The sequence below is a fragment of the Bos indicus x Bos taurus genome, chromosome 7 (assembly GCF_003369695.1).
Source record: "Bos indicus x Bos taurus breed Angus x Brahman F1 hybrid chromosome 7, Bos_hybrid_MaternalHap_v2.0, whole genome shotgun sequence".
In the NCBI taxonomy this organism is placed as follows: domain Eukaryota; kingdom Metazoa; phylum Chordata; class Mammalia; order Artiodactyla; family Bovidae; genus Bos; species Bos indicus x Bos taurus.
In genome coordinates this window covers 30,223,859-30,250,119 of record NC_040082.1, presented here as the reverse complement: position 1 = coordinate 30,250,119, position 26,261 = coordinate 30,223,859, and the positions used below count along the sequence as shown (strand labels likewise).

The following is a 26,261-nucleotide window of genomic DNA, read 5'->3' as shown; positions in this document are numbered from 1 at the left end:
TCTTTTCTGTTCCTCACACCAACATTATCCCACCCCAAAGCCTTTATACTGGCTATTCCTGATGCTTCCCACCATCTGGTCTCCCCTCCAAGATCACCTCCTCCGAGAAGCCTCCCTTGATTGCCCCAACCTACCCCACCCTTACACATAATCCCACCACCCTGTTGTATTTTTCTGAACAGCATGAATCTCTGAAATGATCTTGTGGATTCACTTTCCGGTTGGGATGTCTCCCTGCTGGGAGTGTAAGGGCAGGGTCCTTTTGTCCGCTTCTGTAGCTGGAAGTTTGTTCAGATTCCGCTGCAGTTCGTGTACTCAGCCCTCCTAACCGACTATGAGACAGTGATTACTTTCATCCCCAGATTTGTTTAAGGAATGAATGAAGGTGTTTGAACCAAATGGAATTCAAGGAAGGAAGGAGAGCTTCAAAGATTGCCCTTTTGTTCAGCCACCCCAGCCTTGCAGGTGTGGAAGTCGAGGGTCTGTGTGGCCTGGGGCTCTGCTGGAGTCCAGAGATGGCTGCATCTCCTCAGGAGTTGTGCAGTCCTGAACTATGGGAACCATGCGTGTGAAACACCCCAGGGCGGGAAGAGCCAGCCTGGCCATTGTGCCCAGGGTTGAGAGGAGAGGTTCAGCTGAAAGTTTGGACAGTTCTTGGCATGTGGTCCTCAGGGCCCTTTAGAAAGCGATCCCGCCCAGCTGGCCCTGGCGAGAGCCCGGTTGGGGGCCAGCCTCATGCTGGCGGGCCATAAAGAGGTTACTGTGGGAAGCGTTCAGATTGCTCGGGAAGCACTAGGAACATGAAAGATATGCTACGCGTTCTTCAGGCCCAAGAGAATCACCACCCAGTGTTAGACTTGGCAGAAGGCTTTCCGCTCCTCTGAGCTGCCTCCTTAGAAAAGATGTACTGTCTGAATACTGAATGCCAGCCAGTCGTGGGGACATGGAGCTGGACAGAGGACAGGGGCCCGCGTTCCCGGACAGGTGATCCCACACAGCCTTACCTGTCTCCAAGGCAACACATCCGGGCCCCTTCTTCCAGGAGAGCCTGTTGTGAAACATTCAGGAATGTTTGTGTTCCTCCAGAGATTGGTAATTAAGAAGAGGCAGAACTGGTTCTCTCTTGGCGCCCTCCCTCACTCCCCCTCACCCCTTCAGCATTTGGGTCATTTGATTTCACGATCTGGGTTTTCAGCAGCCCAGGACTTGGAGCCTGGAGGCAGGGACTGCACCGGACAGAATGGGGGTGAATCGCGTCACCAGAGAATGGGGGCTGTGAGTTGCAGGCAGGCCCCCAAGTCCTGGCCGCATCTGAAAGCAGACATCTCTTCCCAGCTCACATTCTTGGCACTTGCCCAAGGGGAAACACTGCAGGCCAGAGAAGCACCCACAGTTTCCCAGAGGGGATTGGTTTAAACGGACAGTTCCTCTGTCTGGGATGAGGAGTGGGTGCACATGTATATATACGTGTGTGTGTGTGTGTGTGTGTGTGTATGTATTTAAATCCTTGTACAGCTAAAAATGCTTCTCTTCATCCTGATTCTCTGAATGACACGTCCCTGCACACTGAATAATTCATCCCCCTCTTGGCATTTGTTCCAGAGAAGCTTGCTGTCCAGATTTCTTGTAAGTTGTGTAGTCTTCCAATAGAAGCTTTTCTCTTTCCCATGGAAGAGCTATAGGAGTCAGGATGTCAGTCCTCTGGTTTTTTCTCCATGATCACTTTTAAGAGAAGCCCGAATATCAAACCCAAAAGCCTTCCTGTCTCCCCTGCCCCCTCTGGCTAACTTTGGGTCCTCTTGATTCCTCTTCTTTATAACTGTTGAGCACAATGTCTGCGTTCACCATAGGCGGGAATCAGCATTTCAGCTTTGGTAGGAAATCCAGTGTCAGGTACATGACTGATGCTTGTAGCTAACATTTATTTCAGGTCTGACTTCTTGATGTCCAAGGCTGGAATGAGCAGTAAAGTTCATGGTTTTCTGGAAAAGTGATGCATTTTTGGTGTTTTAGACCTGCCTCTCCTCCCCCAATCTCCAGCCTCACACAGAGAGCTCAGTGAATCCCTTGTTACGATGACTTTAGAACAATTAATTGTCTTTTCGTGAAGCAACTGTGCATTATCCAAATGTGTTGAGTAGCTTTGCACCGAGACGTAGAAAACTGAAGGTGCCTGGTAGGCTGCAGCTCAGGTGCCTTCTGCCTGCTTCCAATGTCCCCCAGCCCAGCTTTGACATCTGTATCTCAGGCATAGCTTCCAGATTATCCTGAGACTCCCTTGGTCTTGTCAGTTTTTATTAGCAAAGCTCAGGTTCTGGAGTGAGGCGGTGGGGCTTCAGGTTATACCTCTGGTGTTTGCCAGCTGCAAGATGTTGGGTGTGTTTTCTCACTGGTCAAATAGAGGAAAAGCACCTGCTGCCTAGAGAAGGAACAAACTTGTTTTCTAGGCCTTGATTTACCCATCATTAACTATTTTGATTACAGTTGAGGTAGGAATATTACAGAGAAACATTTTAAAAAGATTAAAAAGAAAAAAATTAAATTGTTAAAATCCCTCTACCAAGATAGCATTTTAATGTGTATCTTTCCAGCTTCTCTTCTACAAATGTACACACATTTCAGGCAAAAATACTGTATTAAAACAATATCCTAAAGCGTTTCTTGTTCAAAAATGTCATTTTTCTCATAGTATGTTAAGAACATTCTTCCATGTTAGCAAAATATAAAATACACCATTATTTTTTGTTCTTAGATATTTATGGTCATATTCACTCATTCCACAAATATTTATTGATCACCAATCATGGGGGACATAAGATTCTATTGCTTAAATGCACCATTGATGAAATCATTTAATTCATCCCCATGGAAGATTTTTGTTTATCTTTTTTGCCTGCCCTGGGTTTTCACTCTGGCACATGGGCTTAATTGCCCCATAGCATGTGAGATCTGAGTTCCCCAACCAGGGATCAAACCCATGTCCCCTGCATTGGAAGGTGGACTTTTATCCACTGGACAACCAGGAAATTTCTTCCTCTCCTCCCCACCTCACCACCCCCCCAACCCTGGGAGGGGGGAAAGAATTTTGATCCACTCATGGATTCCGGGAGCTGTGGAGAGGGAATATATCTTTGTCTTCTTGGTTTTCTGGGTTGCAAAGTGTAAATAACAAGATTCCTATCTTCATCACCAGGCCAGTAGGTGGGGCTTCTCAGGGCTGCACCCAAGGAAAGGAATGAACCAGAAGGGTCTGACTGTGGTTGGCCCAAGCACTGCTGTTCCCTCCCCAGATGTATCTGTCCTCAGTAACAGAGTCACTTGCTGTGGAAGGGTAGGCCTGCGTGCAGAGTTTTCCTTCAGAGACCCTTTCAGTAATGTGTTAGATGAAATGATGTTGGATGAGATTTCACTGTTGGTCACTGGTCTTCATTTTCCATAAGGAAGTGGGAATAAACCATTTTTACAGGAGTTTAAGGAGGAGGAGGAACTGAGGAACATGGTCTCTTGCTTCTGAAGTCTTGGGGTGGGCAGGGCTTGCGGGGTAGCGGCGGATTGCACTGAAGACGACTTTTTAGAAACTTTATCCAGGTTGGCATAAGTGCTCCCAAATGAAGAGCCTTCTAGCCTAAAGAAATCACTTGTGTCTTCCTCATCTCTTCATTTTTTACTCTTAAGACAGTGGCTTGTAATTTTCCATGGGGCTCAGCTGAAGATGTTAACTTTCAAGAGAACCTTTTGGTTCACAGCAGGGGCTCTGAAGGCTGAGTGCCTTGCTTGAATATCATTGGTGTAGACATTGAGAGTGTTATTTCATCTCTCTCTTAGTCTCCGTTTCCCCTTCTGGGAAGTGGAGAAGAATGTTCTTTCAGCATTCATTTGCACCAGGATCTAATTGTTTTTACAATCATGACTTTATTTACCCTGACAACTTGGAGAGTTATTATCCCCACATTTTAGATAAAAATACTGAGGCTCAGAGAGGAACACTTAAGTTGCCATACTTACACAGCTAATAAGTGATGCCTACTGAATCTGTATTGGATAGGGCTTAGTCTATTTTATATCATATAGACCTCTGCCTCATCCTTGTCTCCCATAATACAGCAGTATGTTTAACAGCGCTTTGGTGCTGTCCACTCCTTCAGTCAGTAGATATGTTCTCAGTCTACCAGACCCTGGATGTATAGTGGTATGTGAACACACTAGGTCTGTCCACCAGGGGCTCTTTCATGGTTTCTTTTTTTCCCACACATTTTGCTTTTCTTTCTTTTTTAAAAATTTGTTTGGCTGTGCTGGGTCTTAGCTGCAGCAGACAGGATCTAGTTCCCTGACCAGGAATTGGACCCGGGTCCCTGGCATTGGGAGCACAGAGTCTTAGCCACTGGACCACCAGCGAAGTCTCAGCACATATTTTGTTTTCAGCTTAATTTGGGGTGGGTTTAAGAGGGAAGGAGGTTGCATGGGCTAGGAGAGTCATCTCCTATGGCTTGGAGGGAAGTTCTTGACCAGGAATCCTAGACCCCATCCCACTCATCTTTCCTTCTATTGCATTGTACCTCAGTTTGCCAGGCTGTCGAAAGAGTGTTGAAGCACAACCTTCAGTCTTTCAGAAGTGGGAGGGGGCAGGAGCAGGCAGGAGAGGGAGAATATTGTTGATCAGTTGCTAAGTTGTGTCCGACTCTTTGCAACCCCGTGGACTGCAGCACACCAGGGAGAATATTATGTGTGTGTATTTTAGGCAGATGCAGTGATGGGGAGAAACTAACCGGGCCATCCAAAGGGGCCACTCAGGCTGACTTCAATGTATCCAGATTCCCTGCTCCCTGCATGCTGGCTAAAGTGCTGGACCAAGGGCTTGTGATGTTTTTGAGCCTCGATAAACCTTCGTCCATTTAGTTAGGTGGTTTGTCTATCTGACATAGTCGCCGAGACCAAGTGGTTACCACCACCTCACTCCCCATTTGAAGTCCCAATATGGGGACTTCGAGGGTGGTTATGGCTAAAAAATCAGTTTGGCCTGGATTGTACAGAGAAGGACAGCAGTGGGTACAGGCATTTGGGAACCAGCCCAGGAAGAAAAAAAAAAAACATACTGCGTTTGGCCAAACTCACAGGGAGGGAACATCTGTTCTTCTCAATGCTGCAGCGAGCTAGCTTTTCAGAGGGGAAATAGGTAAGACAAACATGGACAGAGCCTGAAGGACGGCTGGGGCTGGAGTGGGCCACGTGCCCTGCGAATGGAGAAGCCAGAGAGAGATTTGAGTCTGAGTCCAGAAGCCAGGCTCGACCTTTGAGCCCTTCCCTGCGACCCCTCACTTAGAGACGTAGCAGTGAGGCCCAGAGAAGGCAGGCGACTCGCTCGGAATCCCTTCCCAGTTGGTGGCAAAGTTGGGACCAGAGCAGATTCCCTGCCTCCCTCCCAGGTGACCTTATCCTGCTGCTCTGATACGCGTTCATCTTCCCGGGGACGACGGGGCCGGGGCGCAGAGCTTCTGCATCTGGTGGGCCAGTCCAGAGGGGCAGGGAGGCTATAGGCAGCCACGAATGCAGCTCTCTGGGGACCGTAGGCTGACGGAGTCTCTTTCTGCTCTCACTCGCCAGGTACACCAAACCGCTCACCTTTGCTGACTGCATCAGTGACGAGCTGCCGCTGGGATGGGAAGAGGCGTACGATCCACAGGTCGGAGATTACTTCATAGACCACAACACCAGTAAGTCCCCTCCACCCATTCCTCCACCTCCTGGCCAGCCCCCACGTCTGGAAGAGCTACCAGCAGGGGCTTGTGAAGCCAGATTGTGTTTCGTTTCACAGAGAGTTGGATGGAGATGTCAGTGTAGATATAGATAGATAATGTATGCTCATATATAAATAACAGTTTAGAAGAGTTTTAAATAGAATCTAGAACTCTGTGTCTCACAACCCATCTCCCCAATTTTACAGAAGTAACTACTGCTAGCCATTTCTTGTGTATCTCTCCAGAAACTTCCCAGTCAAATGTGTGCATACATATATTCCTTTTTTTTTTTTTAAACATATATTGATTTCCACAGGGCTTCCCTGGTGGCTCAGATGGTAAATAATCTGCCCATAATGTAGGAGACCTGGGTTTGATCTCTGGGTTGGGAAGATCCCCTGGAGAAGGGAATGACTACCCACTCTAGTGTTCTTGCCTGGAGAATTCCATAGACAGAGGAGCCTGGCAGGCTACAGTCCATGGGGTCACAAAGAATCAAACATGACTGAGCAGCTGACACTTTCACTTCCCTTGATTTCCATGCACCATATGTAAAATAGATACCCAGTGGGAATTTGCCATATGACTCAGGAAGCTCAAAACGGTGCTCTGTGACAACCTAGAGGACAGGGATGGTGGGGGGAGGCTCATGCATACAGATTTTTTTCACAGAAGGTAGATGTGTCCGTGTCGTCCCCAGATTATTTTTTAGCAGCCACTGCCCCTACAGCAAGTCCCCAGCAGCATACAGCATGTGTCTGTAATGGATGGTCTGAGTGATGTATGTATGTATCTCCAGCCCATCACACCAGTCAGCCCACTCTCATTTTATATCTGTGGTCCAGATATCCTGATCCAGAATGAAGGTTCCTAGTGTCTTTGTCTCTGGGACTTTGATGGAAGTATAGGTCGAGAAGGGGAGAAGCATATTGTCTGACAGGTGGAAGAACCCAGGTTGAGGTCTTCCAGGCAGGAAGAGTTGGTGTGTGCTTGGGCCTCATCCATTGTGCACCTTCTTGGCCAAGACTATTCTTGTCCTCGGGAATTTGCTGCCCTATTTGTCCATGTATAATCGAGGAAAGAGGATTTTTCTGTCTCGATCTCAGCCTTCTGAACTGTGGGATTCCTCTGGTCCTTTCAGGCAAGAGGAGAATAGATTGCAGTGGCACGTGTCCGAAGGTTGAGATTAAGGCGCTGACTCCTAGTAGCCCTTGTTTCCTGAGCATGCACTCTGTGCCATGTGCTGGACAAGGCACTTGATTAGGCATCATCTCATGCAATCCTCCCAACACCCCTGTGGGATGCTAGGATGATTGTGCGTGTGTGCTCAGTCATGTCCGACTCTTTGTGACCCCATGGACTATAGCGTGCCAGAAGGGAAAGAGCCTGGTTCTTCCACGGGTGCGTCTGTGTGTGCATGCTAAGACATTTCAGTTGTACCCAACTCTTTGAGACCCGGCCAGGCTCCTCTGTCCATGGGATTTTCCAAGCAAGAGTACTGGAGTGGGGTGCCATTCCCTACTCTAGGGTCTCTTCCCTACCCAGGGATCGAACCTGAGTCTCCTCCATTGGCAGGCAGATTCTTGACCATTGGCGCCACCTGGGAAGCACTAGGATGATTAACTCTGTCTTATGAATGGAACTTAGAGATAGAAATTGACTGTGCAACTCTCCGAGCCAAAGCATGGCAGGGCTGGGATTTGAACTCGTCCTGGGAGTGAAGTTGGGCTTCTCCATCCACTTCCTCTTCTGGGTTTCTGTAGCACCTGGTCAAATCTCTGCTGTGCCCCTCACATTCTGTAGTATAACCATTTACCTGTCAGGGCAGGTTCCCCAGACTTTTTTGCCTGGCAAGGCACATAGTAGGTGTGCACTTGACCTTTGCTACCTAGAAAAGGTTACATGTGCATGAATGCATGGCTAAATAAATGGGTGAGTGAGCAGACTTGGCACCAAAGCAGAGGAGAGTTTCTGAGAGACAGCTAATGGCACTGATTGCATTGTTGAGGGTAGCAACAGTTTTTATTAGCACTCATGATTGCATATTGGATAATGAGACGTAAATGTGCCTAATTGAGTGTGTATGGGGAAGGAGGCTAATGCTTGGAGGGCTGCACGGTATATTGGGTTAAACACTGATGTACAGGAACCTGCACTTGTCCTTTCCTGTCTCTAATTGCTGAGTGAATCCCCCTCATTGAAATCTGATGGCAGGAGTGGGATTTTCTGGTGCTTCTGGGAGTCGTTGGAGAGATGGAAGGCGTGTCATGCAATGGTAGAGTATATTCTTGAGGGGATGGTAGCAGAAACGAGGGTGTGTATAGGAAGGTGAGTAAATGAAAACCACAAAAGGAAGAATTCTCTCTGGTAGTTCTGCCAGCAGTCAGGCTGCAGGGTTTCTTTTGGCTGAAAGGTGCTCTTTGGATGGAGGGTACCACTTCTAGAGGATGGAGCCAGTGATACAAACGGTGGTATGCACAAGGCCCACTCATTCAGAGCTGTGGACTCGGACCAATCCTCTGTGAGTGACTGCAATTACAGTTTGGTTTTGTTTACGAATTTGATGTATTTATTTGTGGCTGTGCTGGGTCTTCACTGCTGCAGGGGCTTTTCTCTAATTGTGGTGAGCAGGGGCTACTCTCTGGTTGTGGTAAACGGGCTTCTCGTTGAGGCGGCTTCTCTTGTGCGGAGCACAGGCTCTAGGTTTACAGGCTTCGGTAGTTGCAGCTCCTGGGCTCTAGAGCACAGGCTCAGTAGTTATGGCACATGGGCTTAGTTGCTCCATGGCACGTGGGATCTTCCTGGACCAGGAACCAAGCCTGTGTCCCCTGCACTGGCAGGCAGATTCTTTACCACTGAACCACCAGGAAAGCCCCTGAAATTACTGTCATAGAGATAATAGAATTGAACAACAAATTAAATCCACCATCAAGCATTCATTCATTCAGCAAATATTTATCGACCCCCTACAATGTTCTAGGCACTGTACTGGGAGCATGGGGTACGTGAGAGTGCAAGACGGCAATGATCCTTGCCTTCATAGAGCTTTCATTTTGGCAGAAGCAGCAGAAGATAAACAGAATAAGTAAGCCAATTATGTAGTGTATTTTTGAATTATCAGGGTTATGAGAAAAGTGGGAAGCAGAGCGTGGGGCTGAGGTGTGCTGTGTGCATTTGTGGGTGGCACGGGAGGGGCAGTGTTGAGAAAATGCTCTCTGAGCTAAGACTTGAAGGAGGTGGGGAGAGTGTTTCAAGCAGAGAGGGTTGACCGAGCGAAAATGCCAATATGTGATCACATTTTACTTCTCAAGGGGTGACAAGGAGGCAGGTGTGCATTTAGCAGAATTTGTAAGGAAGTAGGGAGGAGGGCATCAGGCCAGGTGGTAGCAGGGCCTGGATGGGGCAGTGATCCATCTGAAGGGCTCGAGCTTTTATTCCACGTGATGGGAGCCATTGAAGATCCCCCAGAGGAGGAAATGGCAACCCACTCCAGTATCTTTGCCTGGAGAATCCCATGGACAGAGGAGCCTAGTGGGCTACAGTCCATAGGGTCACCAAGATTCGCTCATGACTGAAGCAACTTAGCATGGAGAATTTTAAACAGATGAGTGGTGTGATCTGTTTTATGTCTTAAAAAGGGTCATTGGCTGCTTTTCTGAGAGTAGACCATGGAACAAGGACAGACATAGGGAAACCTGTGAAAGAATGTTGCAGTAGTCCAGGTGACAAAGGACACTGGCCTGGACCAAGGCTATAGTGGCGGAGGTGGTGAAAAGTGGCCTGAGGCTGGAGGTGTTTTCAAGATAAAGCCAACAAGGCTTCCTGATAGATTACATGTGTGGTGTGGAAGAAAAAGGAATAAGTGAGCCTCTCTGAGCAGGTGACAGGATGGAATTGCCATCCATTGGATGGAGAAAGCTGTAAGAGGAGTGATGTGTTTAGGAAGGAAGAACAAGGGTTTACTGGGATGGGTCACATCTTCCATGCCTGTTATCCATCTGAGAGGAGATGTTGGTCAGTTTAATGTAGGAATCTGGTGTTTGGAAAAGAGAACTGGGCTGAAGTAGGCATTTGAAATGGAGCTGTTGGCATAAAGAGAGTACTCATTTATTTATTAAATATTTATTTGTTAATTTGTGGGCATTTGTTTCTCAAATTTACAATGATTGTAGCTTCGTGTTCTTGCATTGATTTTATCTATCATGATTGCTGCTGCTAAGTCGCTTCAGTCGTGTCCGACTCTGTGCGACCGCAGGGATGGCAGCCCACCAGGCTCCCCCGTCCCTGGGATTCTCCAGGCAAGAACACTGGAGTGGGTTGCCATTTCCTTCTCCAATGCATGAAAGTGAAAAGTGAAAGTGAAGTCGCTCAGTCGTGTCCGACTCTTCACGACCCCATGGACTGCAGCCACCAGGCTCCTCCATCCATGGGATTTTCCAGGCAAGAGTACTGGAGTGGGGTGCCATTGCCTTCTCCGGGATTAGATGGTTTTAATCAGTGATCAAATTGTGTTTTCTGTTTTCTTTTCACACTATGTCATGAATATTTGAGAGATGCTACATAGTCTTCATATTTGCCATTTTTAATGTATCAAACAGATGCATCAATACATTATGACACATAAAACAACTGACCTTTGGGTTCTTTCCATTTGTTTGTTATAAAAAATAACACTTGAGGGAGAGTCTTTAAGCATATTGCTCTATTCTCCTGTGATACTTTCCTGGAGTCACATTTCCAAATGTAGGATCGCCAAGTGAAAGGTTGTGGACACTTGTGAGGCTTCTGGTAACTCTTCCTAGTTGGATAATATTTCTAAAAGATGGAGTCAATCTGCATTACTACAAGCAATGAGGGTACTGTTTTCCTCATACCTCGATCAGTATATGACTAATTTCACTTCTTTACTTCTGATACATTCATCACAGGTTTAAACTGTTACTTCATTGTGTTTCATTTGCATTCCTTTGCATAGCAACAAGGTTGGACTTTCTCCAGATGTTCAGCTGTTTTTAAGATAATTGTAATTCAAGCCCTTGCAGAATTCAGTAGTGTGAGTCACATGGGTGCTTGTGTGGTGCATGTAGAAAGCAGGTGTGTGGTGGGGTGAAGAGTATGTGAAGCCCATGAACTGTGAGCTGTATGGAGAGGGTACGGTGTATTTGTAGGTAGATATTTGGGGCCTGGGGGAGGAAGGAGAACTGGGTCTCAATGATGGTTGTATTCAATCAATTAAACATTCATTGGAAGTAGCTACCTTTTAGGGAGAGAGCGAATGAAGGGGAAGGGGATGCAGGGATGATTTTTGTGTGAAGCTGATTTTGTGACATGCTGAATGATTTAACTATGTCCATGTTTAACTTTAATAAAAACAAGAACTGAAAAATAGTTGACCAAGGACTTCCCTGGTGGTCCTGTGGTTGGGAATCTGCCCTGCAAAGCAGGGGGCACAAGTTTGATCTCTGGTGGGGGAACTAGGATCCCACATGCCATGGAGCAGCTAAGCTCACGCACCGCACTGAGCCTTGAAGCCAGAGTTAGAGAGTCTGTGCCCGCAGTGGAAGATCCCACATGATGTAGCCAAGAGCTGACACAGCCAGATACATAAGCAAGGAAATAAGTAGTCGACCAAGGGGGTCTCTGAGAACCTGCCCTGGTGTAAAGTTAACTACTCTGGTGAGATGGAAGTTAAGGAAGGAGAGTGAGCATAGAAGGGGCTGGGCGTGGGAGAATGTCCTCTGAGTGTCATTAGTTCAGGACAGACAGGCCATCTTCACACCTTGTTTTCTTTTCCAGAAAAAGGGAGGAGGTGAGCTTGAAGAACAGCTATTCACAGATAATTCAAACACTGGCCTCAGTGAATAGCTTTGGCTTTACTCTCACCATCGTATGTTTACTTTACCTGGGTGTAAGCAGTGAGGCGGGGCCCCTTATTCTCTTTAATAATCAGAAAAGTAGATTCAGAGAGGTTAAGCAACCTGCCCATTGTAACCCAGTGATCACCGGCGGGCATGAGAACGTGGCCCTGCTACCTCTGTGATCATTCTCCCTGTCTCTTCTTTCTTTCACTGGAAAAGCTGTTGGGGCCTGTTCAGGAGGACTGAGAGTGAAGGGCCTGAGAGCGGAGGCTCTAACTCAGTTCCCCAGGAGCCAGACACACGGCAGAAATGAGTGCAGAGGGTAGCTTGTGGACCCCTGGTAGCCACATCTTCTGAATGATCCAGAAAAGCCAGAGATCAAGATTTTAATGTATAAATCTCCTTGCTAATCTAGAAGAATGGTATGATGAACCTATTTGCAGGACAGAAAGAGGCAAAGGTGTAGAGAAAGACTTGTGGACGCAGGAGGGGAAGGAGAGCTCGGGATGAATTGAGAGAGTGGCGTTGACATATGTACACTACCATGTGTAGAGCAGACAGCTAGTGTGACGCTGCTGATGAGCGCAGGGAGCTTGGCTCCGTGCTCTGTGATGACCTGGAGGTGTGGGGGTGGGGCTGACAGGAGGCTCAAGAGGGAGGGGTTATGTGTATACATATACCTGATCTGAAAAGAGCTGGACACAACTGAGCAACTAACACTGAAAACCTGATTTACTTCGTTGTACAGCAGAAACTAACACAATATTATAAAACAATAATGTTCCAATTTAAAAAAATTAAAAATGAATTTAAAAAAAATCTCCTTATTTTTATATACCAGTAATCAATTCAAAATTACTAAAGTTCTTTGGGCTAAGCAAAACTTACCTGCAAGCTGAATTTACCATATGGCTGTGATTATATAATTTCTGGTGTGTCTGTCATCCCATACCCCACCTTCCAGCTGGGAGATGACTGAGGAGTTGGCAGTCGATGGGCATTGATTCTTTGACATTAACATTGCTTTGACCTCTTCCATATCTGCTCAGCTGCCAGCTACCCTTTTAAAACCATTTTTTTGTCCTATTACTTTTTTCTAAATTATCACTGTGTATTTTTATTGGATACATAATTTAAAAAATAAAAAAGAATGAAGAAAAAGCATCCTACCAACAAGACATTATCTACTGTCGATAATTTGCTGTTTCCTCCTAATCTATTTGAGAATGTACATATATATTTTGATAAATACAAAATTATTTATGCAGTTCCTACCCAGTTGTTATTATTGTTTAGTTGCTAAATTGCCTCCAATTCTGTTGAGACCTCAGTACTTACACCCATTTTTTTTATCGTAAACACCTTTCTGGTTTTTTTTTTCAAAGACATGATTTTTAATGGCTGTTTTAGTGTATTGTGTAAATATAGCATACATATTTCAGCAGTAATTTCTTGTGTGACCTTGAGCAAGTCACTTAACCTCTTTATGTCTCAGTTTTCTCTTTTGTTTAACCAGAGTAATAAAAGAATTTTCTCTATAGAGTTAATGTGAGGATTAGAGGAGTAAATAGATACAAAGTAAATGAAATAGTGCTTGGCATAGAGTAAACATTAAATAAGTGCTTGTTTATGATGAAGATGATTTTATACAAATGCATCTTTGCCTGAATTTATTACTTTTTGTAATAAATTACTATGGGAGGAATTATTGGATGAAGGGTATTAACATTTTAAGTCTCTTGATTTTCATTGTCAGATAGCCCTTTAGGAAGGCTGTTCTAATTTACATACTGTGTGGACACAGTATTCTGTACATCTTTTGAAATATCAGTTATTTTATTTTCCTTTACTATTTACTGAAATGAATGACTTTAAGCATCTGTAATATCATTGAACCTCTCTGTATTACAGTAGAATTCACATCTGTTCATTCTGGCTATTCTCTGAGTAACTGCAGGTTTGGAAATTGATCCTGGTTTTTTGTGTATGTTTGTTTGCTTAATCCAAATGAAGAGTCTCTGCTATTCAAAAGGCAAGTTTAACCCATTTACATTTACTGTAATTTTATATTTATTACACTTTTTGTTGTCTGGTAGATTCTACAGGCCACCAACTCAACAGACATTTTTGAGGTGCTAATCTAGGATCTCTGGGGTCTGTTCCAGAAACCACTCAGATCGAGGATCCCCGGGTACAGTGGCGGCGGGAGCAGGAGCACATGCTGAAGGATTACCTGGTGGTGGCCCAGGAGGCCCTGAGTGCACAAAAGGAAATCTACCAGGTGAAGCAGCAGCGCTTAGAGCTTGCACAGCAGGAGTATCAGCAGTTGCATGCCGTCTGGGAGCACAAGCTTGGCTCCCAGGTCAGCTGTGAGTACCTCCCACCACCAGTACCCCCACCAACATGACCTCAAGGAAGAGGAAATGGCCACACTGACTCCTGCATGTATTGCCTCTCGATGCTTCTCAGATCTACCTGTGTTCTTTCCTCTCCACTCCTTGCGCAAACCACCACCCTTTTCCTGCTCCTGCTTGTGCTTTGCTATGATTCATCTGCCATTTTCATTCCATTTCCTTTCATTCATTTTTCATCTCACAATGCCAGTTGACTTACCTATCTCCTTATTTGAAGCCCTTTAGTGGCTGGGAGAAGCAGGGGTAGTTTTTGGTTAATGTACAGTGTTTCAGTTTGGAAAGATGAAGACGTTTTGGAGGTGGATGGTGTTGATGGCTGCACAACAGTGTAAATGTATATATGGCCTCTGAAATGTATATTTTGAAATGGTTAAACTGGTAAATGTTATGTTATATGTATTTTTTTGCATCACTCTTTCCATACACAGCCCCATGTGATCAGACTCCTGCCAGCCACTCCCACCTCCACGGATGCTCCCAGTCACTAGGGTCTAGATGTACTAAGCACACCCATTCTGCTTCCCTAGCCTGCCCTACACCTTTCTACCTCGGGGTTTCTGTCGTTGCTGCTCCCCTGCCTAGAAGGATTTTCTGTTGATCCATTTGCACAGCTGGCTCCTTCTCACCCTTCCAGTCATCTCCTCTGAGAGGCTTGCTTCTGACAACTCCATCCTCAGATGCCCTTCCCCAGCATTAGCCTCTGTAATGGCTGTTTATTTTGTTCATAGCACTATCACAGTACATCTGCTTATACATCTGTTGGTATTTCCTAGTGGAGGAAATTTCCCGTTTCCCTTGTTCACCCTCATGTCTGCAGGAGGAGAACAGGCACCTCAGTCCCTTCATTCTCAGTGTAGGGAAATACCAGATCCATAGCTCTCAAAGAGCCCATTGACCTTTTCTGATGTTTTGGGGTTTTTTTTTTTTGGTCTTCTGCCACTATTTTTAATAGCTAATCCTTTTCTATGTTTACTGAGTGCTTACTAAATGCTCATCTACGGTCTGAATATGTTATTTCACTTAATTCTCATAACAGTTCTGTGGGGAAGCACAATTAATATCTTCCTGTAACAGATGAAAAATCTGCAGCTTAGAGAAGACTGATAGCATACCCAGGGTCTTACAGCTGGTAAGAGGTGATAAGTTACAAACACAATCCTCTCCCCCAACATCTGCAGTTTGGGCCAAGGGGCCAGCTTTAAGATGGTGTCAGGGTTTCCATGCCTTGGCTGGGTAATCAAACACTCCCCCTGTGTGAAGCCCCCACTTTGAGAAATTTGGTCTGGAAGGAGGACAGTGAGTAGGTTACTCAGTGTCCCAGCCCTGCCCTTTTCCTTGGCAACTCAGGGAAAAACCCAGAATCTCAGATTACAGAAAAGAACTGCATTATACTCATTAGCTGTTTCTAGGTCAAATAATGTCCTAGAGACCATCATGAGGGTTTTAGCACTTAATCTGTCTTAATCAGCTGGGACTGCCATAACAAATTACCACAGACCAGGTGGCTTTAACCGCAGACACTTATTTTCCCACAGTTGTGGAGGCTGGAATCCTGAGATCAGGGTGTCAGTACAGTTGAGTTCTGGTGGGACCCTCTCCCTGTCTTCTCACTGTGTCTTCACATGGCAGAGAGAGAAGAGAAAACAACAAGCTCTGTGGTGTCTCTTATAAGGACACTAATCCCATCATAAGGGCCCCATCCCTATAACCTCATCTAACCCTAATTACTTCCCAAAGGCCCCCTTCTCCAAATACTATTACAACAGGGGTTAGGACTTCAATATATGAATTTCTGGGGAACACAATTCAGTCCAAGTCCATAGCATTATTCTTACCAGAGCTCTGGAGGGAGATATTAATATCCCTAGTGAAATTCAGATTCAAAGAGATAATTTTTTTTCTTTCTGTAGTCTGAAACAGTGACATAGTGTATAAAAAAACAAACCTTCCTATTTTGGAGGTCAGGATGTATACAGGGAACCCAAGTATCACACCCTGAATAACTTACTATCTTTGGGGGGTAAAATGTATTTTTTATGTTGAAGAGCTGCAGCCACCGCCACCTTACACAGGGGTTAAATTAGCATCACCAATAATGAGACAAACTGACATTATATACTTTCTGATGTGATGCAATAAAAAAACATCACCGAGGATTCTTGACAAAAAAAGATTTACTCTCAATCGAATCATGAAGAAACAACCAGACAGATCCATACTGCACAGTATCCTACAAGATAATTACCCAACACACTTACAAAAAATAGTGCTGTGAAAAAAAACAGAAAGAGGGGCAATGTTCTAGATTACAAAATGAAAAAAGTCTAAGGAGGCATAAACCCAGTGAAGTGTTTGCACCTTGACTAGACCATGGATGGAGGGGAAAGCAGCCATAAAGATATTCTCAGGCAATTGGAAGATTTTCTTAAGTATAATAATGACTTTGTAACTGTGTAGGAGAATGTCCTGTTCCTAAGACATTCATGTGACATCATGTCTGCAACTTAATTCCAAAAAAATCCGGGGCGGCGGGGTGGGGGGTGGTGCGGGTATGGTAAACGAAAAAACTATGATGTCAGTCTAAGTGAGATCAATGACTCATTGCTGGTTTTGGATGTGGGATGGGTTTTTCCCAATAATCATTTATTGAGGGCTTTTATGATCCAGGCAGGCATCCTACTGAGAGAATAAGAGTGGTGGGTGGGATAGACAGAACAGATGTGGGGAAATGCTAAAAGTTGGTAGATCTAGGTGAAGGATCTATCAATATTCATCACATTATGCTTTCAAATTTCCAGTAGATACAAAGGTTTCAAAATAAAAATTTAGGGTGGGGAAAAGAGCCAAGTGGCAGCAGTGACACATTCTTAGTGGGAGCTGTCCTGTGTGTTGTGGATATTTAACAGCATTCCTGGTCTCTGCCTATAGTATCTCCCACCCCGAGTTGTGATAACCAAAAATGAGTGTAGACACTGCCCCAGGGTGGGCTAAGTTGCCCCCAGCCAGAAACCACTGGTCTAGGTAAACCACTTAGCACAATTCCCTTAGAATGTATTAAAAGCTCAATAAATATTCTCTTGATAAGAAATACATCACATAATCTTTTGAGAATGTGGACTCTGTAGCTGGACTGCTGGGGTCCAGTCCAGGATATGCAACTTCCTAGCTGTTCAACTTTTTACAAGTGATGCTGCTTCTCTCTGCATGAAGTTTTTCATCTGTAAAATTGACAGGGACTTCCCTGTGGTTAAGACTCTGTGCTTCCAATGCAGAGGGCAGGAGTTTGATCCCTGGTTGGGGAACTAAGATCCCACATGCTGTGTGGTGTGGCCAAAAATAAGTATAAAACTGACATAATAAGTGTTACCTTCCATCAGTGTGTTACAGGGTTCGTACTTGGAATACTGGTTGTCACATTCTTAAGCTTATGATAAATAATATCAATATTTATTTGATATTATTAATTCATTGGCATTGAAATGACCAAGATTTTTAACCAATCCCTGGAACCAGTAAGAATAAACAATTCCTTATAGAAAGTAATTGAGGCAGTCCTGTCATATGACTTCAGTGCTACTACTGAGTGCTCCATCAGGTTCAAAGACACCATCATTTTGAATGTTAAAGAAGAAATCAATAAATAGCTAGTGGGAAGCTTCTGTATAGCATGGGAAGCTCAGCCCTGTGACCTGTGATGACCTAGAGGGGTGGGATATGGGGGTGGGAGGGAGGCTCAAGAGAGAGGAGATATATGTATCTTATAGCTGATTCACATTGTTGTACAGCAGAAACTAACACAACATTGTAAAGCAATTATCCTCCAATTAAAAATTTAAAAAAAAGAGAATCATCTCAGATCACTAGTTCTAAGATATAAATCAGCAAGGGATGGGGGCATCCCTCAGCCCAAGCATCCTAGTGAAACAGGCATGACCCAAGGCTCCTCATGACTTTCTTAGGGTTTGACAAACCAGGTTTGCCTTCCAAGTCAAACTCTCTGGCATGTTGATAGACCGGTGAGGTCACATGCCTCCCTCTAACTCAGATGGCCTGTCAGGGCTTGTGAGAGTTTTGTCACCTGGCCTTGGCTGCTGTAGCGCTTGGCTACAGGTGGGGCTCTGCCTTGGGGAAGGAGGCTTTGTTGTCATCACTGGTACAGTCTCTCACCCCATGGGGAATGAGAAGAGAACTCTCATTTAACATGCATCTATCGAATTTCTGCAGGGTGATATGCTGGCCACTGTACATATGTTGTATCAAATAACCTTGCTACACACACACAATCCTACAAGATACTGTTGTTCCCATTTTACAGATAAGAAAACTGAGGCCCGGAGAGGGAAAGTAGCTTCCCCAAAGTCACACTGTTAAAAAGTGGCAGAACTAGTTTTTATACCCATAAGCATCTGACTTCAAAACCAATTCTCTTGATTTAACCCAAGTCAGCCAGTCAAATTCTAAGGTTTGAGGGCTACACTGGGGTTCTTCCATCCTCTGAAAGATGAGAGCTCAGGAGAGCTGGGTTCTTTGGGACCTCACCATGCTCCTTCCTCCTCCAGACCTTGGTTTCCCATTTGGAAAATCAGTTACTGGGCGCCTTGCTGCTAAAAATGCCAGTTGAACCACCTACGTGCTTTCACTCATTCTTGAAACTAAGAAAATGTCAGATAAGAGATTTTTAAGGCATACATGCACAAGGACAGGGAGATTTGGAGGAAAAGGCAACAGTAAAATGTGGAGACTTAAAGGCGGAAGGACAGATAGCAGCCTATTTGACAGACCAGAGAAAGGAGGAATTGGGCTGACAGTGAGAAAAAACAGGCCTCTGGTCTACCTGGAGCATGTGCAAAAGCGTCAGGAATTGGAGGCAGTGGCTGTCTCTGTGGAATGGGAATGAAGTTAGGAGGCCCTCAAAGAAGACCGGAGAAAAGTAGTTTCTGAGACACAGACCACCAGATCTCTTCCCCAAATCAGTGAGACCCAGGCCAGTGCCTATCTCCAAACTGATGAAAAAGGAGGTTTATTTTTACGAGAGAATAAAACAGAGTCTCTGGACCACAGGATACCAGGCAAATTCAAAACTGAGGTGCACCGTACTGAAAACATGGTATTCAAGTGAACATGAACTTGAGGATTGAGACCCCAGCCGGCATGTACCACCTGACTCCCAGAAGAGTACCAGGCTATTGCCTGCCAGGCTGGACAGTAGAAGAATCTGGGGAATCTGAGTCTCTTTTTTTCAGAGAAAAGAGATATAAACAGAAAAGATGAGATTTCCCTAGTGGCCCAGTGGCTCAGGATCTACCTGCCAATGCAGAGGACATGGGTTCGACTCCTGGTCCGGGAAGATCCCACATGGCGGGGAGCAGCTAAACCCGTGTGCCACCACTAGAGAAGCCCGCGAGCCCTAGAGTCTGTTCCGCAGCAAGAGAAACCACCGCAATGAAAAGCCCGAGCACCACAACCAGAGAGTAGCCCCTGCTTGCCGCAGCCAGAGAAAAGCCCACACAGCAGCAAAGACCCAGCACAGCCACAAATAAGTACATCAGTAACATTAAAAATAGAAAAGATGTAAAAACACCGACAGCAAGGATTCTTGGATGAAACAGTCCAGATAAATCACATATACCACACAACCCACAGTGAATCGTGTAACCCATCTCCAACAAACTCTGCTCCAGCCAGCTTTTTGGGTCCCCGGTTTAAGTGTGAGCAGACGGCTGAGTTTCTGGACATCTACGGGAAGCCTCTTACATGAACAGTAGAGATGAAACAAACACCTGGCCGCGGGGAGGCCTTGTAGGAAATGGAGAGTGTGTGTGGAGAAGAAAACATGGAGCAAAGCTCACAACTGTGAAAGTGAAACAGGATGCTGCATTTTATAAATAGGAGCGTTCAGAGAGCACAAAAGAGCCTTTGGAAATTGAACTACGGGAGTAGAAATGAAAAACCCACAGGAAGCCTGGAAGGTAAAACTGAGGAAGTTTTCTAAAAAGCAGAACAAAAATACAATGAGATGGAAAAATAGCATCAGGCTAAGAACTCTATCCGAGTAATGAAAGCTCCAGATAGAGCAGAAGAAACAGAGAAGCATCAGTGACATAATTTAGAAAATTTCCCAGAACTGATAGAGGAGATTGAAAGCGCTCAGTGAGCACCCAACACAGAGGATAAAAGTTAACTCGCACCAAAGACATATCATTGTGCCACTTCAAACACGGGGAACGATTCGAGATTCTAAAAGCTTTCAGAGAGGAAAAACTAGGTCACACAAAAATGATCAGGACTCAGAATAGCTCCTGGCTTCTCAGTAGTAACACTGGAAATCTAAAAGACAATGGAGCAATGCCTTCAAACATTTAAGGAAAATAACTTCTACCCCAGAATTCTATATCCAGCAAAACTACCTTTAAATCATGGATGTTATTGCTGTTGTTCAGTTGCTAAGTCACGTCTGACTCTACACGCACATTTTCCAAAAGTGTTACTTCCTTCATGCTTCCTTTCTCAGGAAGTTCCTGGAAGTGATATTCTACCAAAATGAGGAGGTAGTCACAGGGGGAAGACATGGAATTTAGGAAGGAGGAGAGACGGAGGCAGTGGGGGTGAGGGTGGGGGGAGTCCCAGGATGCCAGCCATGCAGGGAGAATACAGACACACACCCAGCGAGGCAGAGCCCAAGAAGGGAACTCAGGGAGAGGAGACTTAGATAACTGGCCAAGTGTGAGGTTGCTCAGTGATAAATGTGTGGAGAGTAAGCACACCTAGAAATGATAATTATTAACTTTAAGAAAAACAACCCCAAAAATGTGCTGGAAAGAAAAAGCAAGCAAAGTTGGCTACATGCCTTGGTCCTGAATAGCATTTACAGAGTAAGAGTAATACAAACATTGAAGGTGTCTCTGGCCAGAGTTATCTGTAAGGAAGATGAGGAGCTGAGACGGGGTGCCCTGTGTGGGGTAGCGGTTGGGAAAGGGAGTGAGTCTAACACTCCATCCTCCAGAGAGAAATGAATACATGATGCCTAAAACAGAAAAAAAAAAAAAAAAAAAATCAAGAAACAGTGATGCTTGCATATCATCAGACACACAGGGTCGGATGCCCAAGAAACTGGCTGAACCCATTGAAATGGTTCCTTTTTTGCTAGTAAGATTAGCGAATTGGGAAATGCTCTTTTTTAATAGCAAATCTGGGGTGTATAAAATATGTGGAATTTTATATAGACTGTTAGAGTGTTCATACATAACTTGAATAAAAACTAAAAAATTAAAAACTAGAAAAAGATGTCATCTTAAAGGCAATCTATACGGTCCTGTTTGAATATGAGATTATTTTGTTGTGAGTCACTGAGGGGACCTGGATACAGAAAGGAAGTTCATGACCTGTTTCTTGGGAGTGCTGGTCAGTTGAGTGTGTTTCTTTTGTGAAAGTCCACCAAGCTGCACACATATGATTTGTGTGCTTTTCCATTCCTATATGTACTTTTTTACTTCAACAAAAAGATTGCTTAAAAAATAACAAGCCACATCCTATTTCTGCAGCTTTGGACAGAAACAGTACATGTCACAGTGATTCTTCAGAGAGGGTGATGATTCCAGCCCCTGGTGGCCCCGTTGGCAGAGTCTCATCCTTCTTGGGTTCTCCCTTGAGGGTTTCTGAGTGTTCCCATGGAAGAACTCCTGCCTTCCACAATCTGCCCTGACAGCAATGGTCCCCACAGCCACCCTCTCCTTGCTAGGGTCAGGACTTGCCATGTTTCATGGGCTCTCCCAGGCTGCTACCACGCTCCCCTTAACACTTCCCCCAGTGAAGGCCAAGCCCAGCAGCATGGGTGAACAGGGTACTTGCAGGATCGGGTGCTCACAGAACAGGCACACTTCTTTTTCGGTGTATCTTATTTCCTCACTGATGACTCTCATCTTTTCTCCATGTTTTCACTAACCATCTGTGGGTAACAAAGATAGTCAATGACCTTAAAATTTTGTCCGGAAGTGCCTATCTGGGCAGTTGCCTAAGTCAGTGCTTCCAACTTTGTATCCAACCAGGTCTCTCCTCTGAAACTCCCAGTTCCAGCAGAGTTGAAGGAGTTAGAGCACAGGAAGTGAAAGCTTCAAACTAGAAACAAAACACGTATCCCTGTTCCATGCTCAAAACAAGGGCTGTAAGGTCCTTCCTATCCAGGTGTTCCTGCTACTCATCTCTTCTGAGAAAGCCCAGCCTTAGTCACCATCACCATCATTCCAAACTCAGCAGAGGTGAAATGCTGCCCATGGTGCGGGACATCTTGTCAGTTTCTACGCAGAACAATTTTATTTCCCAGACTCCCCAGTGTTCCATTTTAACTTTCCTAAAGCATAATCGGGGGTTTCCCCGGTGGTAGAGTGGTAAAGAATCCACCTGCCAATGCAGGAGATGCAAGAGGTGTGGTTTTGTTCCCTGGGTCAGGAAGATCCCCTGGAGAATGAAATGGCAACCCACTCCAGTGTTCTTGCCTGGGAAATCCCACAGACAGAGACATCTGGTGGGCTTCAGTCCATGCGGTCACGAAGAGTTGGATGCGACTGAGCACACACACTGCACAAGCATAATCAAAAGGTCCCCCCTGGTGGTTCAGATAGTAAAGAATCTTCCACAGGTTCAATCCTGGTTCCGGGAAGATCCGCTGGAGAAGGGAATGGCAACCCACTCCAATATCCTTGCCTAGGAAATCCTGTAGACAGAGGAGCCTGGCAGGCTACAGTCAATGGGGCCACAAAAGAGTAGGACATGATTTAGCAACTAAACAATGGCAGCAAATCAAAAGGTCCACTCCAGTATTTAAACCAGGTCCACAGAGCAGAGCAGCAGCCCCTTCATGATTGTTCCTTCTACCTCCATACATGGAAAATTGCCCACAATCTCCAAATAAGCCTCTTTAGCCTCAGAAAAATCCAGGTGCCAGCAAGTGATGTTAAACAGAAAGCGGAGGTGATAAAATTGCTCAGACCATAAGATTAAGGACTCAGGAGAACGCTTCTCTGGCCTCTCTGGCCTTTTCCTGAACAGTGGGGTTGTGTTTAAAGACACCATGAATCGTACACAGGGCCCATTTTCCTCTTCAGATCAGCAGGTAGGAAGCTCAGAGCCAGGTCTGTGGCAGCGGCGGGTCAGAAATGGGACCTCATGGCATGCAGTGAGCCCAGCTTCACGCCACTGGCTTCCTCACTCTCGCTGTACGTTTATTTCATTTTCCTTCCTTTTAGATGGATCACTCTGTGTCCATTTTTGTAAGCCTTAAAATCCTTTATCAAGACACAAAGAAATTCTATTTTTAAAATGCACTAAGATTACAGCTGCAGGCATACCTCGTTTTATTGCACTTCACAGAGATTGTGGATTTTACAAATTGAAGGTTTGTGGCAACCTGGCGTTGTGAGATGATGGTTAGCTTTCTGTAGCAATAAAGTATTTTTTTTTAATTAAAGTATGTACATTTTTTAAGGCATAATGCTATTGCACATTTCATAGATTGCAATACTGTAAACAAAGCTTTTATAGGCACTGGGAAACAAAAAAATTTTTGTTGTTTTGATAATCCCTTTATTATGGGAGTCTGGAACCAAACCCACAATATCTCTGAGGTATACAACTTCTGATTAGAAAATTATGTTTGTGTTAGAAGTTGTAGAAAAGATAGAAAAATACAAAGATGAAAATTAATTTTATTCAGCATCCAAATCTCTAAATATAATCTTTCTTGTCTCCTTCCACATATGTGTGTGTGTGTGTGTGTGTGTGTGACCTCTGTATATTTTCAAACTTATTCTTTCTTTGTAGTTTTTCGTAAATTACTATTTTTTATTTAACAGTAAGTTTTGGGCATCTCCTAAATATTTAGTATCCTTCTACACCATCGTTTATTTGGTTGTTTTTTGCCATGCGCATAGCATGCAGAATCTTCTTCAAAACTGCACCCCCTGCAATGGAAGTGCAGAGTCTTCACCAAGTGGACTACCAAGGAAGTCCCCACACCATCGTTTTAAATCACTTACATTGTACAGTCCTCATTTTATACGTATACCCTATTTATTTAACAAATTCCCCTTTGTTGGGCATTTAGGTTGTTCGCTAATAGTCATTCCTTTCTGGGTTTATCTAGATGGCCAAATAAGCCAACTTGACCAAAATATGTTTCATCTACAGAATTCCTTTTTCTCTTTTTGCAGTGGTCTCTGGCTCGTCATCCAGCTCTAAGTATGACCCTGAGATTCTGAAAGCTGAAATTGCCACAGCAAAATCCCGGGTAGGTCCTCTCTGCTTATGCTGTTGATGGGGGTCCCTGAGGCAGCTCTGGGCTACTAGCCTACCCACAAGACCAGAGTAGATGCTTCAGCCGGGCAGTGGCAGCTGGTGCTGACTAACAAGACCCTATGTAACAACAGCAGGAGTTGTAGTAGCCCTCGTTTTCCTGATAGCAGCTACCCTTTCACAGGCAATCACTCTAACCAGGCGTAGTGCTAAATGCTCCATGAGTAATACCTCATGCCCTCGCGATAGCCCTGTGAAGTAGCCACTGTCACCATCTGCACTTTAAAGATGAGCCGACAGAGGCTTGGCAGGATTAAGTAACTTGCTCAAGGTCACAGTGGACTCAGGCTTACCCCAAATTTCTTCATGGAAGGTGCTCTCTTCCTAGCCACTGCTTGTTCTGCATTATCGTATTTAATTACTTCCTGATTACCTTAGGGGACAGATAGTTTTATTCCCCCTTTACTGATGTGGAGACTGACTGAAGACCAGCACTTAAATGACCTGCTCAAGGTGAAGTCAGTGCTGTGAACATGGGTTTACTACAAATTCAGATGCCTGTGAGAAAATGTGAAAGGGGAGAAGCGGCTGGAGATGAGGCAGCAGGGACTGTGTAGCCTAGAAGGGTATTCTTGTCTAAAGGATAGTGGGATTTTAGCTCTGTGCTCTTGTGCCCATGCTGGAACATGGGCTCCGCATTGACACATCTTCAAGTATTTTCATAAAAGAACTGTGTATCTAGGCCTAGTATACGAAACAGCTCAATATTTAATTATTAGCAACTAATTTTTAAATTTTTTTATTTATTTATTTTTGGCTGTGCTGGTCTGCGTGGGCTTCCCTGTAGTCACAGCGAATAGGGCTACACTTCAGTGATGGTGCACGGGCTTCTCAATTGTGGGGGCTGCTCTTGTTGCAGGGCATGGGCTCTAGGGCAAATGGGCTTCGGTTACTGTGGCACGAGGGCTCAGTAGTTGTACTTCCCAGGCTCAAGAGCACAGGCTCGATAGTTGTGGTATACGGGCTTCGTTGTTCCATGTGTCTCCTGGCTTTGGCAGGTGGATACTTTACCACTGAGCCACCAGGGATGCCCATCAGCAACTAATTTTTAAAAATTTAGTAAGACTGCAAGCCAAAGCATTTCTGCAGGCTGAAGCTGGCTCCCTGGCCATATTAAGTTACTACGTTGCCTCTCGCCTCCCTGCACTACACTAGCGAATCCAGTACCTGCTTTAAGTAATGCCCAGCCCAGGAAATTGCCATTATCTTCATCTGTTAGAAACAGGAAGGGGAGGCTCACAGAGGCAATGACATGGCTTGAGAGAAGCCAGCCAGGCATGAGAGAGGCCAGCCAGCTAGTCAGGGGGAAGGCCAGACTCTAGCCCAGGTCAGCCGGGTCCTGTAGACTTCCTGTTTCTGCAGAGCAAGGGCTGGCTAAGAATGACCTACAGGACCACCGGACTGGGAGGCCGACCCCAGCAACATCAGTGAGGGGTGCCCAGGGGATGTTGACCTGAGTCATTATGCAGGGGCAGCTGGGGGCTCTGGGTTAATATCCACCTCTGACTCTCCGTGTGGTCTTCTGCCATCCAGGTTAACAAGCTGAAGAGAGAGATGGTTCACCTGCAACAGGAGCTACAGTTCAAAGAGCGCGGCTTTCAGACACTGAAGAAGTAAGTCCGCGTCGTGGTGCAGGGTATGGGGTTACCCTCATCTGTGCTCTCCTCCCATCCTCTCTGTCCCCCTCTCCTTCATTCTCGTTCCACCCTCCTTGAAACAAGGCTTTCTAATCGTTCATTTCCAGTTCTATTCTACTGAAGCCCATTCTCCAAGCTTGAGGTTTAGGAAGAGAAAAGGGAACTCATTTCCGATTCAGGTTCTCACGGTCCTCTGAATTCCAGAAGTCATTAAAGTCTGTTCCATTCAGTTGAGTTTTGCCAGCCACAGAAATGAGTATCGCTAGGCAT

The 26,261-nt window shown here is 45.2% G+C and overlaps 1 protein-coding gene across 1 annotated transcript in view; it reads left to right on the top strand.

Moving 5' to 3' along the window:
• Positions 1 to 26,261, top strand: part of WWC1 (WW and C2 domain containing 1) — a 159,924-nt gene that overhangs the window by 74,663 nt on the left and 59,000 nt on the right. Inside the window, exons 2-5 of the mRNA XM_027545723.1 lie at positions 5,602 to 5,711; positions 13,759 to 13,962; positions 24,213 to 24,289; positions 25,888 to 25,967. Coding sequence (XP_027401524.1) covers positions 5,602 to 5,711; positions 13,759 to 13,962; positions 24,213 to 24,289; positions 25,888 to 25,967 — 471 coding nt within the window. The remainder of the gene's footprint in view (positions 1 to 5,601; positions 5,712 to 13,758; positions 13,963 to 24,212; positions 24,290 to 25,887; positions 25,968 to 26,261) is intronic.